Below are 18186 nucleotides of genomic sequence, written 5' to 3'. Positions count from 1 at the left end.
GGAAGAGAAAGAACAGGTTTAGGTTTTCTTATTATCTTGTCTTAATCTGCTATTAAAGAGCCATTATCGCACTTTGTCTCTGGCTCCATTTGTAAATTCCCTGGTTTGGGATGAAATTAAATGGATACTATTTCCATATAACTTGATGTACTTGAAGATCCTTAATAGGACAATGGGTCATCAGCCTTAGGCAGCTCCATGACCCTATGTAGTTGGCAACCTGTAGGCACAGAGGGTCACCTAGTCCCTCAGACAGTGGAACCCAGCAGTGGAGATTTTAACCAGGACCCCTAGCAGGGACACACATTGGGCTGTATGAGAGTATATACATGGCTTGGAGTAAAACTGAGGCTCGTGGAAAATTGAGTCCCTGGACAAATATATTGCTCCTGGAGTCAAAGATTTAGTGAGGATGGCCTTTAGGTCAAGGAAAACATTAATAGGTATTTATTGACACCTAACTATGGTCACTTTTGTCTTCTGCAGTTCCAATGGTGGCAGTAAGACATCTCCTGCTCTTTGCCAGTGGTCCGAGGTGATGAATCACCCTGGCTTGGTGTGTTGTGTGCAGCAAACTACAGGTGTGCCACTGGTGGTTATGGTGAAACCAGACACTTTTCTTATTCAAGAGATAAAGACTCTTCCTGCTAAAGCAAAGGTCAGTGCCAGATTCTCCCATCACTCAAATAGACTGTGACCCCGATCTAATTTTTGTATGTTATGCTAATTTTTCAACTCTTTCAGTGGAGGTCTGTAAAAGAATTTTAATCCAATTTCTCCTATGCCTTTGCCACCCTTCTGCAATCTGTAACTGACCATGCAACAAGTTGCTGCTTTGCCTCTTTCTCTCTGTTCTTATCTATGGGCTGGCGAACTAACACCCTCCTTTGTCCCCATCCAGATCCAAGACATGGTTGCCATTAGGCACACAGCCTGCAACGAGCAGCAGCGGACAACAATGATTTTGCTGTGTGAGGATGGCAGCCTGCGCATCTACATGGCCAATGTGGAGAACACCTCCTACTGGCTTCAGCCATCCCTGCAGCCCAGCAGTGTTATCAGCATAATGAAGCCTGTTCGAAAGCGTAAAACAGCTACCATCAGTAAGGCCCCTCCTCAAAAGACTGGTGGGGGAATGGGAGTGGCAGTCTTCTAGATGATGACTCAGAATAGACTTGTAAATATCCGTGAAGAATCCGTGACTGTGCTGCTTGCATGTTTTGTAAAGGTAGGGCGGGATATGTGCTAGTTAACTTCCCAAAAGTGGAGTCAAGTTTTCTGAAGTCACCAGTGTTCTGTGTGGCTTTTAGAGATACATTGTGCAAATGGGAATGCACCTACTGACTCTCCACTTCAAGTTAGCCATTCTTAGGTGCCCAGTAAAGAATTATCTCTTGGACCTCGTTCGAGAGATTTTTTTCTGGGTTAGGGAAGATGGTTTGCCTGGTGTGAAGTGCAAGACGAAACTGGTTGAGGGGTCAGTCCTTCCGTTGGTTAATTTCCAACCGAGTAGTGAAGAACCCACTATACGTCTCTGAGCTGGGCATCTTGCTACTGACCGATAGAGGACTCTGCAGGGAGTAAAAGCCCGAATTTAGGAGTGAGTGAATCTGGCTAAGCAAAAGCCATTGTAGGGGTCATCCCGATACTTGAAATTTGTTACTGAGTCTGTTTGAGATAATGATGCAGCTCATCCTCCTATAAAGAAATAGTTTCTATTTATTTTGGATAAACCAGCTATGAGAGAACCTAGTGTTGTTACCTGTACCCAGCACCAAAATATGATTTCTTTGTCCTGCTAAGTTATGGGGATAACGACTTATTGGAAAGGTAACCACATGTAGGCATCATATTGATGTAAACATTGTAATCCAGAGTTGGTCTGGAAAGGTTAGAGTGTGTGAGTGTGGGCTTGGCCGGAAGGGGTCTTTCCCTGTTGACCAGGCACAGAGATAGTGGAGACTACACTCACTGATGCTCTCTGCAATCCGGTGCTGCTCTCCACAGCAACCCGCACGTCTAGCCAGGTGACCTTCCCCATTGACTTCTTTGAGCACAACCAGCAGCTGACAGATGTGGAGTTTGGTGGTAATGATCTCCTGCAGGTCTACAATGCACAGCAGATAAAGCACCGGCTGAATTCCACTGGCATGTATGTGGCCAACACCAAGGTGAGGACTGCGTCAGGCTGGGCTCATTTCGTAGTAGAAGGACTCAAATAATATTGTGTGTGAACACGTCTCTTTAGAATGCAAGTATGAAGTATATACTCACAGTTTAATTCTTGATTTTAGTTAAATAGTCCCTGGAGTAAATGAATATTCTCATTCCCATGTGGAAGGGCTTCTATTCCAACAGTACCAGCAGGGTTACTGTGTGGGAGACAGCAGCGGGCAGCAGGGGGCGGTTCATGCTGGGGAGTAGGAAGCCTGAAATTGAAGAGAGTCCACTCCCTGCCTCAATGTCCCCATTGTTGGAAGCAAGGAAGTCATTACTAGGGCATTAAAAGGATAATGGTCTTGTCTAGGATCACAGTTTGAGACACCGTTAGAGGAAGGTTTCCAAGTTTGCACTTAAGAACCTGTATTAGTTCTTTGCTGTGTACCTTTCCTCCCTACAGCCCGGTGGCTTCACCATTGAGATTAGTAACAACAACAGCACAATGGTGATGACAGGCATGCGGATCCAGATTGGGACACAGGCAATTGAACGGGCTCCATCATATATTGAGATCTTCGGGAGGACTATGCAACTTAACCTGAGTCGCTCACGCTGGTTCGATTTCCCCTTCACCAGAGAAGAAGCCCTGCAGGCTGATAAGAAACTGAACCTTTTCAGTGAGTCACCAGCCCCTGGCACAGGCTGTATCCTTCTCATAGTGGCTGCTGACTTGGGGTCCACTTCTCTGTGGCTGTCCAGTATTCTGGGAACCCTTTGCTCTACTGATATTTCTGTGGCCTCTGCTGTCATGAAACTCTGAGTGTCATTTGTGATATAAATGAAGGTGACTGGCAAGGTGACAGGAGAGGGATATATATGAGAGTGGGAGTGGTGGAGAAAGGGTAAAAGTCTGCTTCAGTGTTCACTTCTGTAACCCAGCAGATGGGGCTGCCTGTGTGTTTAGGCAGAGAGGAGGCAAGATTAGCATGTGAAGTCGCGAGGCCTCAGGTCCCACCTGACTGAAAGGTGTTGAGCAGTGCCTTGCGTTTTCATGCTATTGTAAACTTTAAACCCTCGTTACAAATCCCTGAGCCTTCATAAGCCTGGTATCTTTCTTTCATATTTACTGCCCACCTGTCTGATGCTCTTTTCCTAGAAATAGTTGTGCTTTGAACAAGGGAGTGCTCAGAGGTCCCTGGGGGCAGGGTGGTTCCCTGATAGCACCAGAAGAGCCAATACCTGCAGTGATGGTTTGGGACTCTTTGGAGTAGTGACCTCCTAGGCTTTGTGGTCAGTGGAACTGTTTCTTCACATATTCAGCATGATACAAGATTAAAGTACTGCTGAAGTCTCAGAGATGAGGTTCCTCTATGACTGTAAAATCCTTGTGATTTGCTCCCTTGCCCGCAGTCATGTGGTTTTTATTTTGGAAACGGTGGTGTTAGCCCTTTAGAGAAGGTGCTTCTTAATGGCTTCTCTTGCTTATTGCAGTTGGGGCCTCAGTAGATCCAGCTGGTGTCACCATGATTGATGCTGTAAAAATTTACGGCAAGACTAAAGAGCAGTTTGGCTGGCCAGACGAGCCCCCAGAAGAATTCCCTTCTGCCTCCGTCAGCAACATCTGCCCTTCAAACCTGAACCAGAGCAATGGCACTGGAGAGAGCGACTCAGCTGCTCCTACAACCACCAGTGGAACTGTCCTGGAGAGGTACCAGCTCTGGCAGGGGTTGTCTTCCGTTCTCACCATTTTCCACTCTCCCTACAGAACCTGTGTCTTGAGAGAGTCAGCTTCTATTAACTGCCCTGGTCTAGCCTGTGATTTTCAAGTTTTTGCACAAGTCCCTGACACTCAGTATCTCCTTAGTGTGCAGACAGAGCCTGAGTGAAAGTATGCTGAGAGCCATCTGACTCCAGTCTCTGCCCAGGGGCTTCTGTGCCTTCTCTTAATGTTCAGGTACCCTGAGGAGTAGCCAGAGACTGCTGACTAGGAGATGCTTAAGCCAGTTATTATAGATTAGGATCCAGTCTTGCTGAAATGATAGGGAGAAATCTTCCCTTTTATTTTGATTTCATCATCATCTCATCTTTCTCTGCAGCAGCTACTTACATGGTGATAATACTGCTGCAGTAGGCTGGCTGCTTCATCTTGTAGCAGTTCAGAGCCTCCTAGGGCTCCCTCCAGTGGCCTTCTTAAGCATTGCGCTTGGCTTCTTTGTGCTAGGTAGCTAGCTACTGGTTTGCCATGGCAGATGAAGTAACTCATAATGTAAGATATTGAGTTTCTTACATTGTAAGTCATGAGAATAGTTTGGCTTGGAATCACTGCCTCCCACCAGCAGCCTCTCTCCCCCTTTTCTCTCTCTCTCCCTCTCTCTCTCTCTCTCTCTTTCTCTTTCTCCCTTATCCTGTTCTTATATTGTTTGCTTAGGATGTGTTTCCAGGTTTCTGATGAGCTTTACATTTTTTTCCTTTTTTTTTTTTTCTTTGCTTCTTCCCCAAGTTCTGAAACTGAGTCTTTAACCAAGCTGGACCGGTTAGTATGCCCTCTTTCTTTCCTCTGCACGAATGAGTGTGTGTCAGAGAGCAGTGTAACCAATGGTGTGGCTTTGCGTTGATTCCGCTTCTGTGGAACAGTCCTCCCGCTTCTTTCCGTTCTAGTCATTGCATGGCTGCAGAGCTGTCTCGCGTTAAAGTGGAGTATGCGGAGGGTTGTATGTGCACACTGGTGTTGGCCGCTTCAGACTCTCTTGGCTTTCTTTCCTTAGCCCATCCCTCTCTGCGCCCTCTCTACAGTGGATGAGAAGTGGGGTGGGGGTGGTGGGGACGGTGGGACAGTGGAGAAGTCCTACCATCTGAAAAGCCACCAGAGAGCTTGCTCTCTCCAGCTTCGTTTTATGCCTCTGCTCCCTTTCCCCTAGTTCTTTGTTGCCTTCCTCTGCCCCTTGACCTTTTTCTCCAGCTACCTTCTCAGTACTTCCCCTCTCTGTCCAGAGCGTCAGTTGTCAGGGTGTTGATCTTTTTACTATGCCATGTTAAACTCACAGGAGTTGGCCCTGGGGAGCGTGTTACTTGATAGCCTTCAGCAGTTGGGTTTCCTGTTCCTTTCCTAAGAGAAAATTGCTCAGGTTTCTAACGGTGCTTTGTAGTACCCTTTACATGTTGGCAGTTGGCATGCTCCTAAAAATACAATTCACGCTCTTCCCCATACTTAGGGACTCATAGGAAGTGCCTCTGTGCATTTTCTAGGAGGCGCAAGTAAAATGTATAAGAAGATGGCTTTAACCTTTCCCTTTGTGTATCCCTTTGCCTACCGATCGATGGGCACCTGAGCTTCGGGTCCCATGGCATCAAGACTGTTAAGCCTATCTCAGTGATCCCTGCCACAGGCAGCAGAAGGAAGCACATTGATCCTCTTTGAGGAAGAAAAGCCCTGTCTTTGAGTTACGGATTATGAACATGGCCTCAGGTTGATCTCCGAGCAGGAGCCAGGTTTTCTTGGCCTGTAACAAGGAAACGATATGCATGGTGCCTGTGGCAGGTCTTCTTGTGCTTTGATTTTGTATTTGGCATTCATTAGCTGTCCCCAAGGTCCTCACGACTTTAGTTCGCATAGGCTGAAGCGCAAGGCGGAGAGAAGTGTGGTTGTACTCAAGCCAGCTTTTCTGTCTCTCTAGGCTGGTTGTGAGTTCTTTAGAAGCGCTGGAAAGCTGCTTTGCTGTCGGCCCAATCATCGAAAAGGCAAGTTACTTTTTCAAAGTACGTGGAGCTTTCTGAGGAGGCAGGAAGTCAGCGGAGTTGTCAGAGGGCCCGAGGCCTCTCAGCTGAAAGAATATGGTATAATCGTGATTTGCAAAGAAGCTCACAGAAAAGTCTTCAGCTTATGGCCTTGTGTCCTACTTTTGGGGGACCCATGATGAGAGTGTTTCTTAGAATAGGATGAGTGCTGGTGAAAGAACACTGTTCTGGGAGTTATGATCTTGGACCCAATGTCTGCACCTATGTTGTGGGAGGTTTGTAATTTCTGAAATTCTTTGTTTTGTTCTTTGTAGTCTGTGGAACATGACCTTGCCCTGGGGGCCTGGAAGGGAGGATGGGGGAGGGCACAGAGCACACAGTGCATTCTGCATGGATTTGGCAGGGTTAGTGATAACCTTGCTTTCTTCTGCATCAGGAGAGAAACAAGAATGCAGCTCAGGAGCTGGCCACTTTGCTGCTGTCCCTGCCAGCACCAGCCAGTGTCCAGCAGCAGTCCAAGAGCCTTCTGGCCAGCCTACACACCAGCCGCTCAGCCTATCACAGCCACAAGGTAATCGTTCCCTCTCAGGGATGCCTTCCGTAGACCTGGAAGTTGGGGTACTGACAGGGGATCAAGTAAGTCTGCTTCTCATAGTGCAGTAAGCTGGGAAAGGATAGCAGTGAGATTAGACCCACAGAGTCTGAGTGTCTCCTGAGAAATTAGTGAACATCCCTGCAAATTGAGGACAGGCCAACAATGGGCTACTTGTCTTGCATTTAGTTTTTTCTGTCATTCGAACAGAATTAGCAAGATTTAGAAAGAGAGGGGAGGGACGTTCAAGTGCGGTGTTTCCTCAGCGGAGGAGAGGGAGGGGAGGGGAGTCACTCAGGAGGTCGGGGCTCTTGGTGTTTTCCCTCCGCCAGCGGTGGCACAACCCTAAATGAGGTGTAACTTCCTTATGAGGAAATTGTTGGATGGTTGTTGGAGAAACTCTGAGGGGGACATCTAGGGAGAAGACGTCACCTATAAAAGTAAGTAGTGGCCAAAGGTGCTAAGCTAGACCAGTTTCCAGGATGGAAAAGATGATAGTTCATATCCACTATAGTGGATATAGTAGAACCCAGAGAATTGAGAAATACGAGTTTAACCTGCCGACTATCCAGGAAAGGCATTTTTGGATACAACAATTTTGGGCGATATGAACTTGTAAAGAAGTGACTCTTCTGTAGGAAAGAGCCTCCTGGGATATTATAGTTCTGGAGAATTGGGTGGTTTCTGATTTTCCCATCATACTTTGATATTGACTTTGTGGCTTTTGATTTTTTTAGTCTTTAATATGTTATATGTTAAAAAGTTTAACTTTGAACATTTGTTCCAGGTAGTTGGTGGTACTTAATGTATTCTCTTGAGAGGAGGAAGTCATCCTGATAATCCACTAGTTCTCTCCTCTTTGCTTTAGTCCCCAGCCCTGGCTTGTGGTTTATCATCTGTGATCCTTCCGTTATAGGATCAGGCCTTGCTGAGCAAAGCTGTGCAGTGTCTCAACATGTCCAGCAAAGAAGGCAAGGATTTGGACCCCGAGGTCTTCCAGAGGCTGGTGATCACAGCTCGCTCCATTGCCATCATGCGCCCTAACAACCTTGTCCACTTTACGGAGTCAAAGCTGCCTCAGATGGAAACAGGTGAACTTGGCCTATGTGGCTGTGGTCCTCAAATCCACTTAGCACACCTTTTCATCCTCTTTTTTCTCCCCACTGGCTTCTGACTGACTTCTCGTTCTGAGACCGGGATTTTACCTTCTTGTCTTTATACCTTGTAGGGCTCGTGACATTAGGATTGTATCATTTTAAGTACATGTGCTTCCCATTGCTTATTCCTTGGATTATCTAGTGCTCTGAACATCAAATATAATCTGTCACTATCTCTTATGGTCTTCAGGGTAAATTTAGGATTGGGCCCTGGTTACTTCAAAGTAATAGGGTCATATCTTTTGCTTTCATGCTGGTTTTTTTTTTTTTTTTTTTTTTTTTTTTGCCAGTGTTTTATTAGTACGTGTAGTGGCCTTTCTCAGTGCTCAATTCTGTTTTCCTCTTCTCTCCTTATGTTGGCTGGGTACCAAACTTGTTTTTCCTTTATCAAATGTAATTTATTGATGCCTTTACAATTCTCTTTTATTTACATGCTCCCATGTGCTGTCATCATTTTGTTCTTCCTTCTTATATTATAATCCAGGAATTATTCTAGAAAATCTCAGATGTTCCCCTAGTTTTTAAAAGTTGAACATTCGGACCTGAGATCTCTGAATCTGCTGTAAAGATCCTGAATGCTCCCCCTTCTACTTAATTCTAACATACAATGTTTTTTGTGATATTCCTTTCCCAGACTGTTTTTTTCCTAGATGTGCCTGCTGGAGTCTAGGGATAGTTGGCATATTGATTGGGGCCCCACTTGAAACTCCCTCCCCAGGCAAGCTTCCTTGACCTGAGTTAACCTTAAAACAAATTAAATTCCATCTCCCATGTACCGTCGTTAATAATTTTCTTTCTCCTGCTTAGAAGGAGTGGATGAGGGAAAAGAACCTCAGAAGCAGTTGGAAGGAGATTGCTGTAGTTTCATCACCCAGCTGGTGAACCACTTCTGGAAACTCCATGCATCCAAACCCAAGAATGCCTTTTTGGCACCTGCCTGCCTGCCAGGTATCATGTTGAGAGGGAAACTTAAATCTTGATAGATACCGAAGCCCGATACAAGTTCTGTCTTTGAGCAGGTCGAACCCTTAGCCATTAGCCTTCGTCATCCGTTTCTTCCAGAATTATTATTTAGGAGATAGAGAAGCGCGTGAAATGAATGCATTGTTACCGGTAAAGGAATGTAGTGGTGTGGCAGAGAAGTGGGATTTTCTTATATTTCTTCGTGTGGGGTTGACTGTTATACATAAAGAGACGTGTGTGTATGTGTCCTTTGTGTGTATAATCATTTTTTAAAAAATATTCGAAACCTTGATTCAAAACCAGTTCAAAAGGTAAAAGTTAAGCGTCAACTTTGAGAATTATTTTATTTCTAAGCTATCGCTGCCTTTGGTATCTGACTGGTCACACTGTCCCAAGCTTAGGTGGAAGAGTAAGGATCTGAATAGCAATCTAGAAAAGTAGAACAACCTCTGGTGCTCATTCGTGTTTGGAGGTTGCTTGGACATAAACCTAAACGGCATGTCAAGGTCATGTTTATCATCACCTCAGGTTGGGAATAGCGGGGAGCATTTAGAATCTGCTCACGCCTTCACACCTCTCTGCCCTGTCTTTCGATGTCCATAGAGAATAGACAACTGCTTGTTTCTGTGATGCAGGATATCTGAAAAGGCTTTTGAGCACAGTTTGGGGGATTAGAAGATTAGTAATAAAATAAATCACGAGTAATGCTGACAGCCTACATTCTGTGTATATGTTTTGTTTGTTTTGCTTTGTGTGTGCTTGTTATTTTTGTGTTAGCTTGACCTTTATGTGGGGATAAGAATTTATGTTTTCATCTGAGATGCTCAAGTTGTTAGAAGTTTTTCCATTAGGTTTTTCTTTACTTCAGGCCTAACTCATATTGAAGCTACCGTCAATGCTCTGGTAGACATTATTCATGGCTACTGCACATGTGAGCTGGACTGTATCAACACCGCTTCCAAGATCTACATGCAGATGCTGTTGTGTCCTGTACGTATTGCTACAATCCTAGATAGCATGGGAATGTTGGGAAAGAATGTTTTCGTAAGTCTGCTAACTAATGAAGTAAAACAGACTTAAAAGGAGGTAATGGGAATTAAGAGTTTTGAATATCAATGAAAGTTTTAAGATTTTATTCATTTAATGGGGAAAAAAAGATTCGAAGAGGGAATAGACTTTGGTTTAGTGCTGAATCCCCAGGGAAGGTCCCGGTGGTTGCTACATAGTGCTAAGTGAGTGTTGATTCAATGAGTACGTAATTGACAATCATCCATGTCTATTTCCAGTGATTGTCATAGAAGCTAAGTGTTAAAAGTTGTGCTTCTAGTACAGAGCTAAGATGAGTCTGATCATCTTATGAAAAGCCAAAACTCATTTGTAGAGAGCAAATGACCTGCCAGTCTGCTACCAGGAACTGCAATATAAGAATGTAGTGAGTGGGTCTTACATATGCCAGGTCACAAAATGGGGTTTACTGCTGAACTGCGTTAGCAGAGTTTCAGGTGAGAGTAGGTAGCACTAATGAGGAGAGGACAGTGTTTTATAGATGGTCTCATCAATAGTATAAAACCTAAGCATGATCGTTTCCTTTCCAACCTCAGGATCCTGCTGTGAGCTTCTCTTGTAAACAAGCTCTAATTCGAGTCCTAAGGCCCAGGAACAAGCGGAGACATGTGACATTGCCCTCCTCCCCTCGAAGCAACACTCCAATGGGTATGTGAGGTCTGGGTTTAGGGTCACGCACGTGTGGTGAGAAGGGGGAAGAAGGATGACGTGCTGCTTGTGCTGACCAGGGTCCCGGAGACATTTATTTACGTAGCCGTTGTTTTACCCTACCTTTCTCCATAAAGAATTTAAGGTGGCATGTACAAATCCAGATGGTAAGCAGAATGAAAATGAGGGAACAATAGTAAAATCAAGCCAAGGATACAAAAAAGTCTACATCATAAGGTCCTGCATGGTTGTTAAGAGAAGATTTTCTGTTTGGCCGAAAGCTTCCTAAGAGCCATAGCAAAAATACAGTAAGAACAGTTATAAAAATCACAGTAAGTAAAGAAGAAAAACAGCTGTTTTTCAGGAAAAATAGACATTTCCTGGCATAAAAGCTTTCCTTTAGGGGTCCATTTTTGTTGCTGAAGGAGAAGGGGTCCTCAGTGGACTTACTATCTAGAGTAAGTTTGACAGCAAATTTCAGAAGTGATTTCCCTCATGACCTACTCGGACACAAGTCAATGGCATATAACACTTAACGTTTTAGTAAAAGCAATTCCTAAAGTGTCTAAATGTTAGCATTATGTTATAAAACTCTGGTTCTGTGATTTGCCTCAAATGAATTTCCAATGGAAGTCAAATATGTGATTTAAAATTTTTTAGCCATGTTATATAGATGAAAAAGAAATTTGTTGAAGTTAACTTACTAATTTAACCTAGTATATCAAAAATATTTCAACATGTAGCCAGTATAAAAAAGTATCAGTGAAATCTTTCGCATCCTTAAAAATTTGTGTTCTCTTAATCTAGTGTGTAGTGTGTACTAATATCACATTTACATTTGGACTAGTCACATTTTAAGTGCTCAGTGGCCACATGTGGCTAGTGGTTATTGTATGGTACAGTGCGGGTCTAGTGGAATACATGTAACTTCGTAACCTTTAGACAATCTTCCTTGCATATCATTTATCTCATCTAAGCTTTCGACAACAGTTTGTGCACATTTGGCGAGAAGCTGGAGTGCAGATGTTTCCAATTATGTTTCCAGTTAAGGCCACATCCACACACTTTCACAGCACATGTAGTGGAAGACAACGTCTCCATCCTCTTCTGACAAGTAGGAGTCTAACCTGGACTCCTCCCTTGTAGGAAGGCCTCTCCCTTTCACACAGAAACTGGCTGGGGCAGGACCTGTAGTGGTGTCCTCAGCTTCCATCTGATGGTTTTATATCTCAATTCTGGTTTTTCTCATAATGATTAGTGTGAAAATCTCGCTCATTTGTTTTGGAAAAAAATAGTAAAATAACACTCTAAGCTGCCATGACAGATAACAGGTAAACAACTCAAATTATTTTTCCTGCCCAAGGTCTCCTGAGAGTTGGGGAGCTCTTGGGCCTACTGGCATTAGATTTCTCTGCTTTATGTAAATCTCTTTGGAATCCAAGGGTTCCCCTACCCCCATCAGCTAGAAAAGTTATTTCCTAAGGGGAATGAGCTGTCACTGCCAATCCTATCTTCCCAGACCCTGCCAGGTCCAGGAAGTGTGAGAACAAGGCCGGGCATAGCACCCTGGCGTTTACTTAGAAGGCACAGGTAGGTGCCAGCTGATAGCTCGTCTGGATTTCTGTTTGCTATGGGACTTCTTACACCACATGCTGAGGGAGGTAAAGACCTGCAAGCACCTTTAGGTGACTGAGGTTTCTTTGACTCAGGAGACAAGGATGATGATGACGACGATGATGCAGATGAGAAAATGCAGTCATCAGGGATCCCAAATGGTGGTCACATCCGTCAGGAAAGCCAGGAACAGAGTGAAGTGGACCATGGAGATTTTGAGATGGTGGTGAGTCTGGCCCCAGGAGAGGGGAGGAGGAGCCTCTGACTCTCCTCTAGCTCTCATTCAGTGGACTTCGAAAAGCTGCCATGTACCGTGGGACACTGACAGAGCTTTCTCTCTGCAGTCTGAGTCGATGGTCCTGGAGACAGCTGAAAATGTCAACAATGGCAACCCCTCTCCCCTGGAGGCCCTGCTGGCAGGCGCAGAGGGCTTTCCTCCCATGCTGGACATCCCGCCTGATGCAGACGACGAGACCATGGTTGAACTAGCCATTGCCCTGAGCCTGCAGCAGGACCAACAAGGTAGAAGGCAATGCCAGGATCAGAGCAGCCCATTGGCCTTGCACAGGAAAGAGGGTTTGGCAGTTACTGATGTCCAGCTGACTTAGCTTGTCCCCAGATTTGGGGAGAGGTCGATCTGGGTGAGAGCTGTTCAGAGATACAGGTGGAGAGTGAGAGGGATTGTGGTGTTTTCAGTCTGGGAGCCAATCTCATCGTTTATGTTAGTTTGGTCTTTTGGATTATTTCTTCCTAAATCTGTTAGAGTCCTCCAGCCTGTGTCCTACCTGAGGCTGAAGGAACCTTCTCCCACCTCTGTAACCAAATGTGGTGGTTGGATAGCAATAGCTATTGATTGTCTTCCTATAGGCCAGAGGGGTCACACGCTGGTGAGTTTAGACTCCTGAGGACAGCCGGTGGCCCAAGCAGCATTGTGGATGGGGTCTGGTGGGGATGTTGTGCTCACTCTCCACTTGTTTCCCAGGCAGCAGCAGCAGTGCCCTGGGCCTGCAGAGCCTGGGGCTGTCCGGCCAGGCACCCAGCTCTTCCTCTCTGGACGCAGGAACCCTCTCTGACACCACAGCATCAGGTAACTGTCCACAGCAAGGAGCACGGCTCAGGGCCCCAGGACCCTCAGGCCTGTTTCCAGTGCTGTGAGAGTGTAACGGGCAGCTGCTTTGACAGGCCATTCTGGACTTCCTGCTTCTGCCTTTGCTTTGGAAATATGGGTGTGGAAAGGCACACTGATGCAGCTCTGCAGAGCGCTCATGGCTTCGCTTCCCTACACTTTGCATGCTGCCTGGCTTCAGCTGATTCCCTCAGAAACGGCCAAGAGAGCAGCTTGCAGGTTGATCAACTTTGCAGGGCTTAAATTACAGTTTTCAGGGTTCTTCACCGGAGTTTTGATATTTTAGACAATATTAAAAGGGAGACAAGAAATAGAGCTTATTTGTAAATAGAAGTGAAGCTTCAAGAAAGTTATGCTTCAGGTCAGTGTGGTTGACCATCAGGGGATCTGTGAGCTTGGAAGGTAGGGATTTCGTGCACAATTTAGATGCGTAGGAAATCTTCAGACCTTACTTCGTCTTCACTTTCAATCTCTTTCTTAATCTGATAAGAAAAATAAAATTTCCTGAGTGGAGAGTTGGAATGAACAGAGGAGGATGGAACATCTGAACAAGCCACTGGAAAATCAACCCCTGAGTAATAAAAGTGTTGATTTAGATTTTGAGACTGATGCTTCCCTGTATTTTTTTTCCTTTTTTTTTCCCCCCCCTTTTGGAGTTTTACCTTGGATAGATAAGGAAGGGAGAAATTGGCTGCCCCCTCTCACCTGCTTCCATGGCTTATTGCTTTCCTTAGGTCTCTTTAGTTGCTGCCATCATTTCAGGCTTGGAGGTCGCTGTCATGCTATGCCAGTTGTGTTCCTGCTGTGCTCTGTGGCTGTCTCGGCTTTCCTCTCCCATGTATCTCATCCAGCATTTTCCTCCTGTCTCAGCTCAGCCCTGAACCCGGATGCTGTGGCTGTCTCTGGGGAATTTCCTTGCTTCATTAGTAGCATCTGATAAGGATGATTAGGAGGGGTGAAATTGTCCAATGAGCTCCCCTCTGGACCACCTGATTAGAAAGAAAAGCAGGGTTGATTGAGAGCTCATGAGAAGTGATTTTCTAACATAACACAAATTAACTGATTACAAAACAAATCTTATTAAAATTCAGAGTTCTGTGCTTTGAATGGTAATGGCTAGTTTCTGATCTCAGCAGGTGTCAGTAACACCTACACAATGGTGCCCATGAAGCATTTTACCTAGAAAACTGAGTGTCTGTGTCACAGATTCTTACTGAATCTCTGCACTGTTTTATTTGCACTGTAATAGAACAGCGAAGGAAATGCCCAGTGAACTGGGTTTTCACTTCCGTCTAAGTACTGTTTGCAATGCACCGTGTTTAGTGTTTGTTCTCGTTAGTGTTTAACCAGCAAAGCAAATCTTTTCCCTATTTTCTCTGACGACAGGCTAGATAACTGCATTGTGTCCTCTGCACTATATGGTTTGATGCTTTCGTCCCAAGGAGGGGTTTTTACCTGTAACAGCTCTCGTTACTCTCTCAGCTCCAGCCTCAGATGACGAGGGCAGCACAGCAGCGACTGATGGTTCCACGCTTCGGACCTCTCCTGCTGACCACGGTGGTAGTGTGGGCTCGGAGAGCGGGGGAAGTGCGGTGGACTCAGTGGCTGGCGAGCACAGTGGTAATGTGGCTTGGGGTCCTGATCTCCTTGGGTGGAGGGTGGAGACAAACTCATAATCCCTGGCTGGGTCCTGGGATTGGTTTCAGCAGAGGGAAGCTTTGGAGACTTACTAGAAGTCTTATGGAATTCATTTGACCTCCCTCCTGGAGTTTCAAATGTTCAATGATAACAGTGTAAGGTCAGTGAGGTTCATGGTGAAGTATTTTACAGACTGCTTTTAATTATGTATTAGTGGAAGAAAGCAATGGCATGCATAATCCCAAATCATGATTAATCTAAAACAATTATGGAAATCTATCACTACAGTTTTTGCTCGTCTACTGCGAGAAGATACTTTGGGCAATCATTGCTAATGATCGAACGTGTTAATGTTGTAGGCCTTCTTCATAGTGTGCTAGCTGATAGGATGGAGCTCTAGAATGAGGGAACATGACACAGCCATTTAAAAATTGGATATGAACATTTTTTATGGAGGAGATTGAAGAGTCGCTGATGTCTAGGTTCTCAAATCAGTGTATGTTTCCTCTGGAACATGAGATGGACGTTATCAGCAGCTGAGATTAAGATTGTTCTTGTAGGTAGATCTTAGGTTCTGTAGAAGGACAAATGGCTGCCCTGAGTCATTTGGCTTAGTACTTTAGGGTCAGAATCATGAATTCCATCATTATTTAGCTTTGCACAGAAGAAATACACATCTAAAGCTACCAGTCATCTTTATTGCTGACTTCAGAATGCATTGGATTCCATCATACTTTGGGAGTTGATTTGTGCTTTTTAACCCATTTACCTCTAGTATCTGGCCGGAGCAGTGCTTACGGAGATGCCACAGCAGAGGGGCATCCGGCTGGACCAGGAAGTGTCAGCTCAAGCACTGGTGCCATCAGCACCACTACTGGACACCAGGAAGGAGATGGCTCTGAGGGAGAAGGAGAAGGGGAAGGGGAAGGAGATGTCCACACTAGCAACAGGTCAGGACCTTCTCATTCTCAGTCCGTAGGCTTTCTTTCCTATGGGAGAATTTCAGGAACAGGATGATGGATCTGTTGCAGGAGGCGGAGTGGTAATAACAATATATTTCTCTTGAAATATAAAGGTAATACACTCATGAAACAGTTTAAAATCTTAACACATGCTCTAGATCTGTCTTCTTTGTCCTAATTAGAATTACATCAGATCAATTGCAGAGAGAATAAAAAGTGGTTTTTCTTTTAAGGTTTACCTACATCCCTTAGTAACTGTGAAGTGATTAGCATAAAAACATATATCTCCATCACTTAGAAGATCTTTCTTGTTTCATCATTATCCATAAACTTATTTTGTAGCATTCTCTTTATAAATGGCACTGCTATGGGTTCAACAGTGATAGTTATTAAGCATACACTAGAAATAGCTTCTGATTCAGCATGTTTATAAGGTACTGGAGAAGTAAGACAGAGCCAATACGTGGTTATGTCTAGAAATACCAGTGGTGGGGCACTTAGCACATTCAAAGTAATCTAAAAGTCCTCATTCCTCCCCCTCAAGAAATTCCGGTGTTATTTGGTGCTGGATTGGTGGAGTGAATATATTCTTAACCAAGAGCCAAGTAGAGAAATAGAAGAGGATGAAGAAAAAGCTAAAAATTTACTTGTGATATAGTGTTTGTTAAATTTGTCAAGGCGTACAGTTATCACACTAGTGTAGAAGTAATGGATCAGTATTTTGAACTGAATGATTTCTATCAGAGAAAAGGTCACTGAAGTAGTCAGGCATTATTTATTTCTTGTACCCTACCACCTCCACTTAAAAACTCTTGCAGCATCTCTTTCATGAAGACGACCTCTGGTTCAGTTTAACTGATGATATTTTGATGAATTTTGTTTTTTAATTTAACATAAAGGGGTTTTCTACTTAATCTCTTTTTTTCTTCTTAATGTGATTTGTAGGTTAATTCCAGGAGTTCAGATAATGTGCTCTTCATGATTTCTGGTTCTCTGAAATTTATTTTTTAAAATATTTTTAATCCAGTCTGTCTTTGCTTTTTTAATTGAAACAGTTAACATTTATTTATAATTAATGTTAATTATTGATGTGTTTGAATTTATGCCTACCGTTTACGTTGTGCTTCTTATTCTGCCCATTTCTGGGTTTCTTTTTGTCTTATTTGTAACCTTCCTTTGGGTTGATTTGCTGTTTTTTCATCCCTGCACTCCCACTCCAGAAGTTTGGAGATGTTTCACTCTATTTCTAATATTTTAGTAGTTCTGCTAATCTTTAACATGCATACGTCACTTCTTTTTTTTAAAACTAAAGTTAACTAATAGCTGTTTTTTTTTTCCTGAATAACATGAGAACCTTAGAAGACCTTGTTCCTTATCAGTTTAAGCTATTATTTTCATTTTTAAATTTTTAAAAATATCTTTTTAAAACTTTCAAGATATTATTGCTGCTTTATGTAGTTTGTGTGGTCAGTGTTTGTTAGATTTGCTTGCATGTCGACCATTTTCTGTGCCCAACGTGTCTTTCTAGAAGCATGTCAGACCTTCCATCTATGATCGTTTTCTCCTTGACGTATGTCATTTGGATTTTCCTTTGGAGGAGGTCCACTGGTTATAAAATCTCAGATTTTGTCAGTCTGGAAATGTTTTTACTTAGCTCACGTATTTTTGAATGTATTTTGATGGGTATTTTTGAATGTATTTTGATACAATTTTGAGTTGACAGTTTTATTCTGCCAGAGTTGAAAATGGTATCTGTTGACACCGAGGAGATGTCGCCTGCTATTATAACTATTACTCCTTTGAAAATAATATCTTTACTGCTGCTTTTAAGATCTTTGTCATTTTTTTGTAGGTTTTACTAGGATATGTTTTAGCATGGGTTTCTTTATGTTTGTTCTACTAGAATTTATGGTTGAGTGTCTAAAATTATCATCCATTAATCTCATTGAATATTGCTTTTGCCTCATTTTCTGTTATTTCTCTTTCTGGGACTCCACTTAAATAGAAGTGAGAACATTGTAGTCCTTTCTTCATGTCTCTTTTTAAAAAAATTTTATCTGCTTAATTATTTATAGTTTCTTGAGATCTATTTGTGTAGCATCAGATAACACCAAATGTTTAGGTATAAGTTTGAAAGATATATATGTTGAAAACTACAAAACATAAATAAATGAAGAAATATAACATGTCTGTGGGTTGAAAGACTCATTATTATAAAGACAGTTGTTTTAACATTGATATATATTCACTATAATCCCAGTCAGAAATCTCAGCTGGTTTTATGCATGTGTCATAATTGACAAGCTGATACTAAAATTTATTTGGAAGAGTAAGGAATTATGATTATCGAAAGCAATATTAAAGAAAACCTACCGAGGACTCTACGCAACTGTAGCTTTATAGTATTTTAAAGCTATGGTAAGTAAGACAGTGGGATAATAGTACAAGGATAGACAGATAGTTCAGAAACAGAGCCACATACATGGTCACCTGATTTATGACAAAGATGACTTTTCTGTACAATGG

The 18186-nt window shown here is 43.4% G+C and overlaps 1 protein-coding gene across 14 annotated transcripts in view; it reads left to right on the top strand.

The window, feature by feature from the left end:
• The window catches only part of UBR4 (ubiquitin protein ligase E3 component n-recognin 4), a 119993-nt gene that overhangs the window by 47271 nt on the left and 54536 nt on the right, over positions 1 to 18186 (top strand). For 2 of the 14 annotated variants that reach the window (XM_036229298.1, XM_036229289.1), the window contains exons 45-62: positions 487 to 658; positions 902 to 1103; positions 2008 to 2171; positions 2621 to 2837; positions 3652 to 3868; positions 4661 to 4693; positions 5835 to 5898; positions 6332 to 6466; positions 7404 to 7578; positions 8279 to 8362; positions 8452 to 8592; positions 9476 to 9597; positions 10209 to 10320; positions 12030 to 12160; positions 12279 to 12456; positions 12917 to 13021; positions 14525 to 14680; positions 15474 to 15648. In XM_036229298.1, coding sequence (XP_036085191.1) covers positions 487 to 658; positions 902 to 1103; positions 2008 to 2171; positions 2621 to 2837; positions 3652 to 3868; positions 4661 to 4693; positions 5835 to 5898; positions 6332 to 6466; positions 7404 to 7578; positions 8279 to 8362; positions 8452 to 8592; positions 9476 to 9597; positions 10209 to 10320; positions 12030 to 12160; positions 12279 to 12456; positions 12917 to 13021; positions 14525 to 14680; positions 15474 to 15648 — 2583 coding nt within the window. The remainder of the gene's footprint in view (positions 1 to 486; positions 659 to 901; positions 1104 to 2007; positions 2172 to 2620; positions 2838 to 3651; positions 3869 to 4660; positions 4694 to 5834; positions 5899 to 6331; positions 6467 to 7403; positions 7579 to 8278; positions 8363 to 8451; positions 8593 to 9475; positions 9598 to 10208; positions 10321 to 12029; positions 12161 to 12278; positions 12457 to 12916; positions 13022 to 14524; positions 14681 to 15473; positions 15649 to 18186) is intronic. The other 12 variants (XM_036229295.1, XM_036229291.1, XM_036229303.1 and 9 more) reach the window with 12 other exon arrangements.

Source organism: Rousettus aegyptiacus, unplaced genomic scaffold, assembly GCF_014176215.1.
Source record: "Rousettus aegyptiacus isolate mRouAeg1 unplaced genomic scaffold, mRouAeg1.p scaffold_m13_p_1, whole genome shotgun sequence".
Taxonomy (NCBI): domain Eukaryota; kingdom Metazoa; phylum Chordata; class Mammalia; order Chiroptera; family Pteropodidae; genus Rousettus; species Rousettus aegyptiacus.
This window is presented reverse-complemented; position numbering and strand designations above follow the sequence as displayed.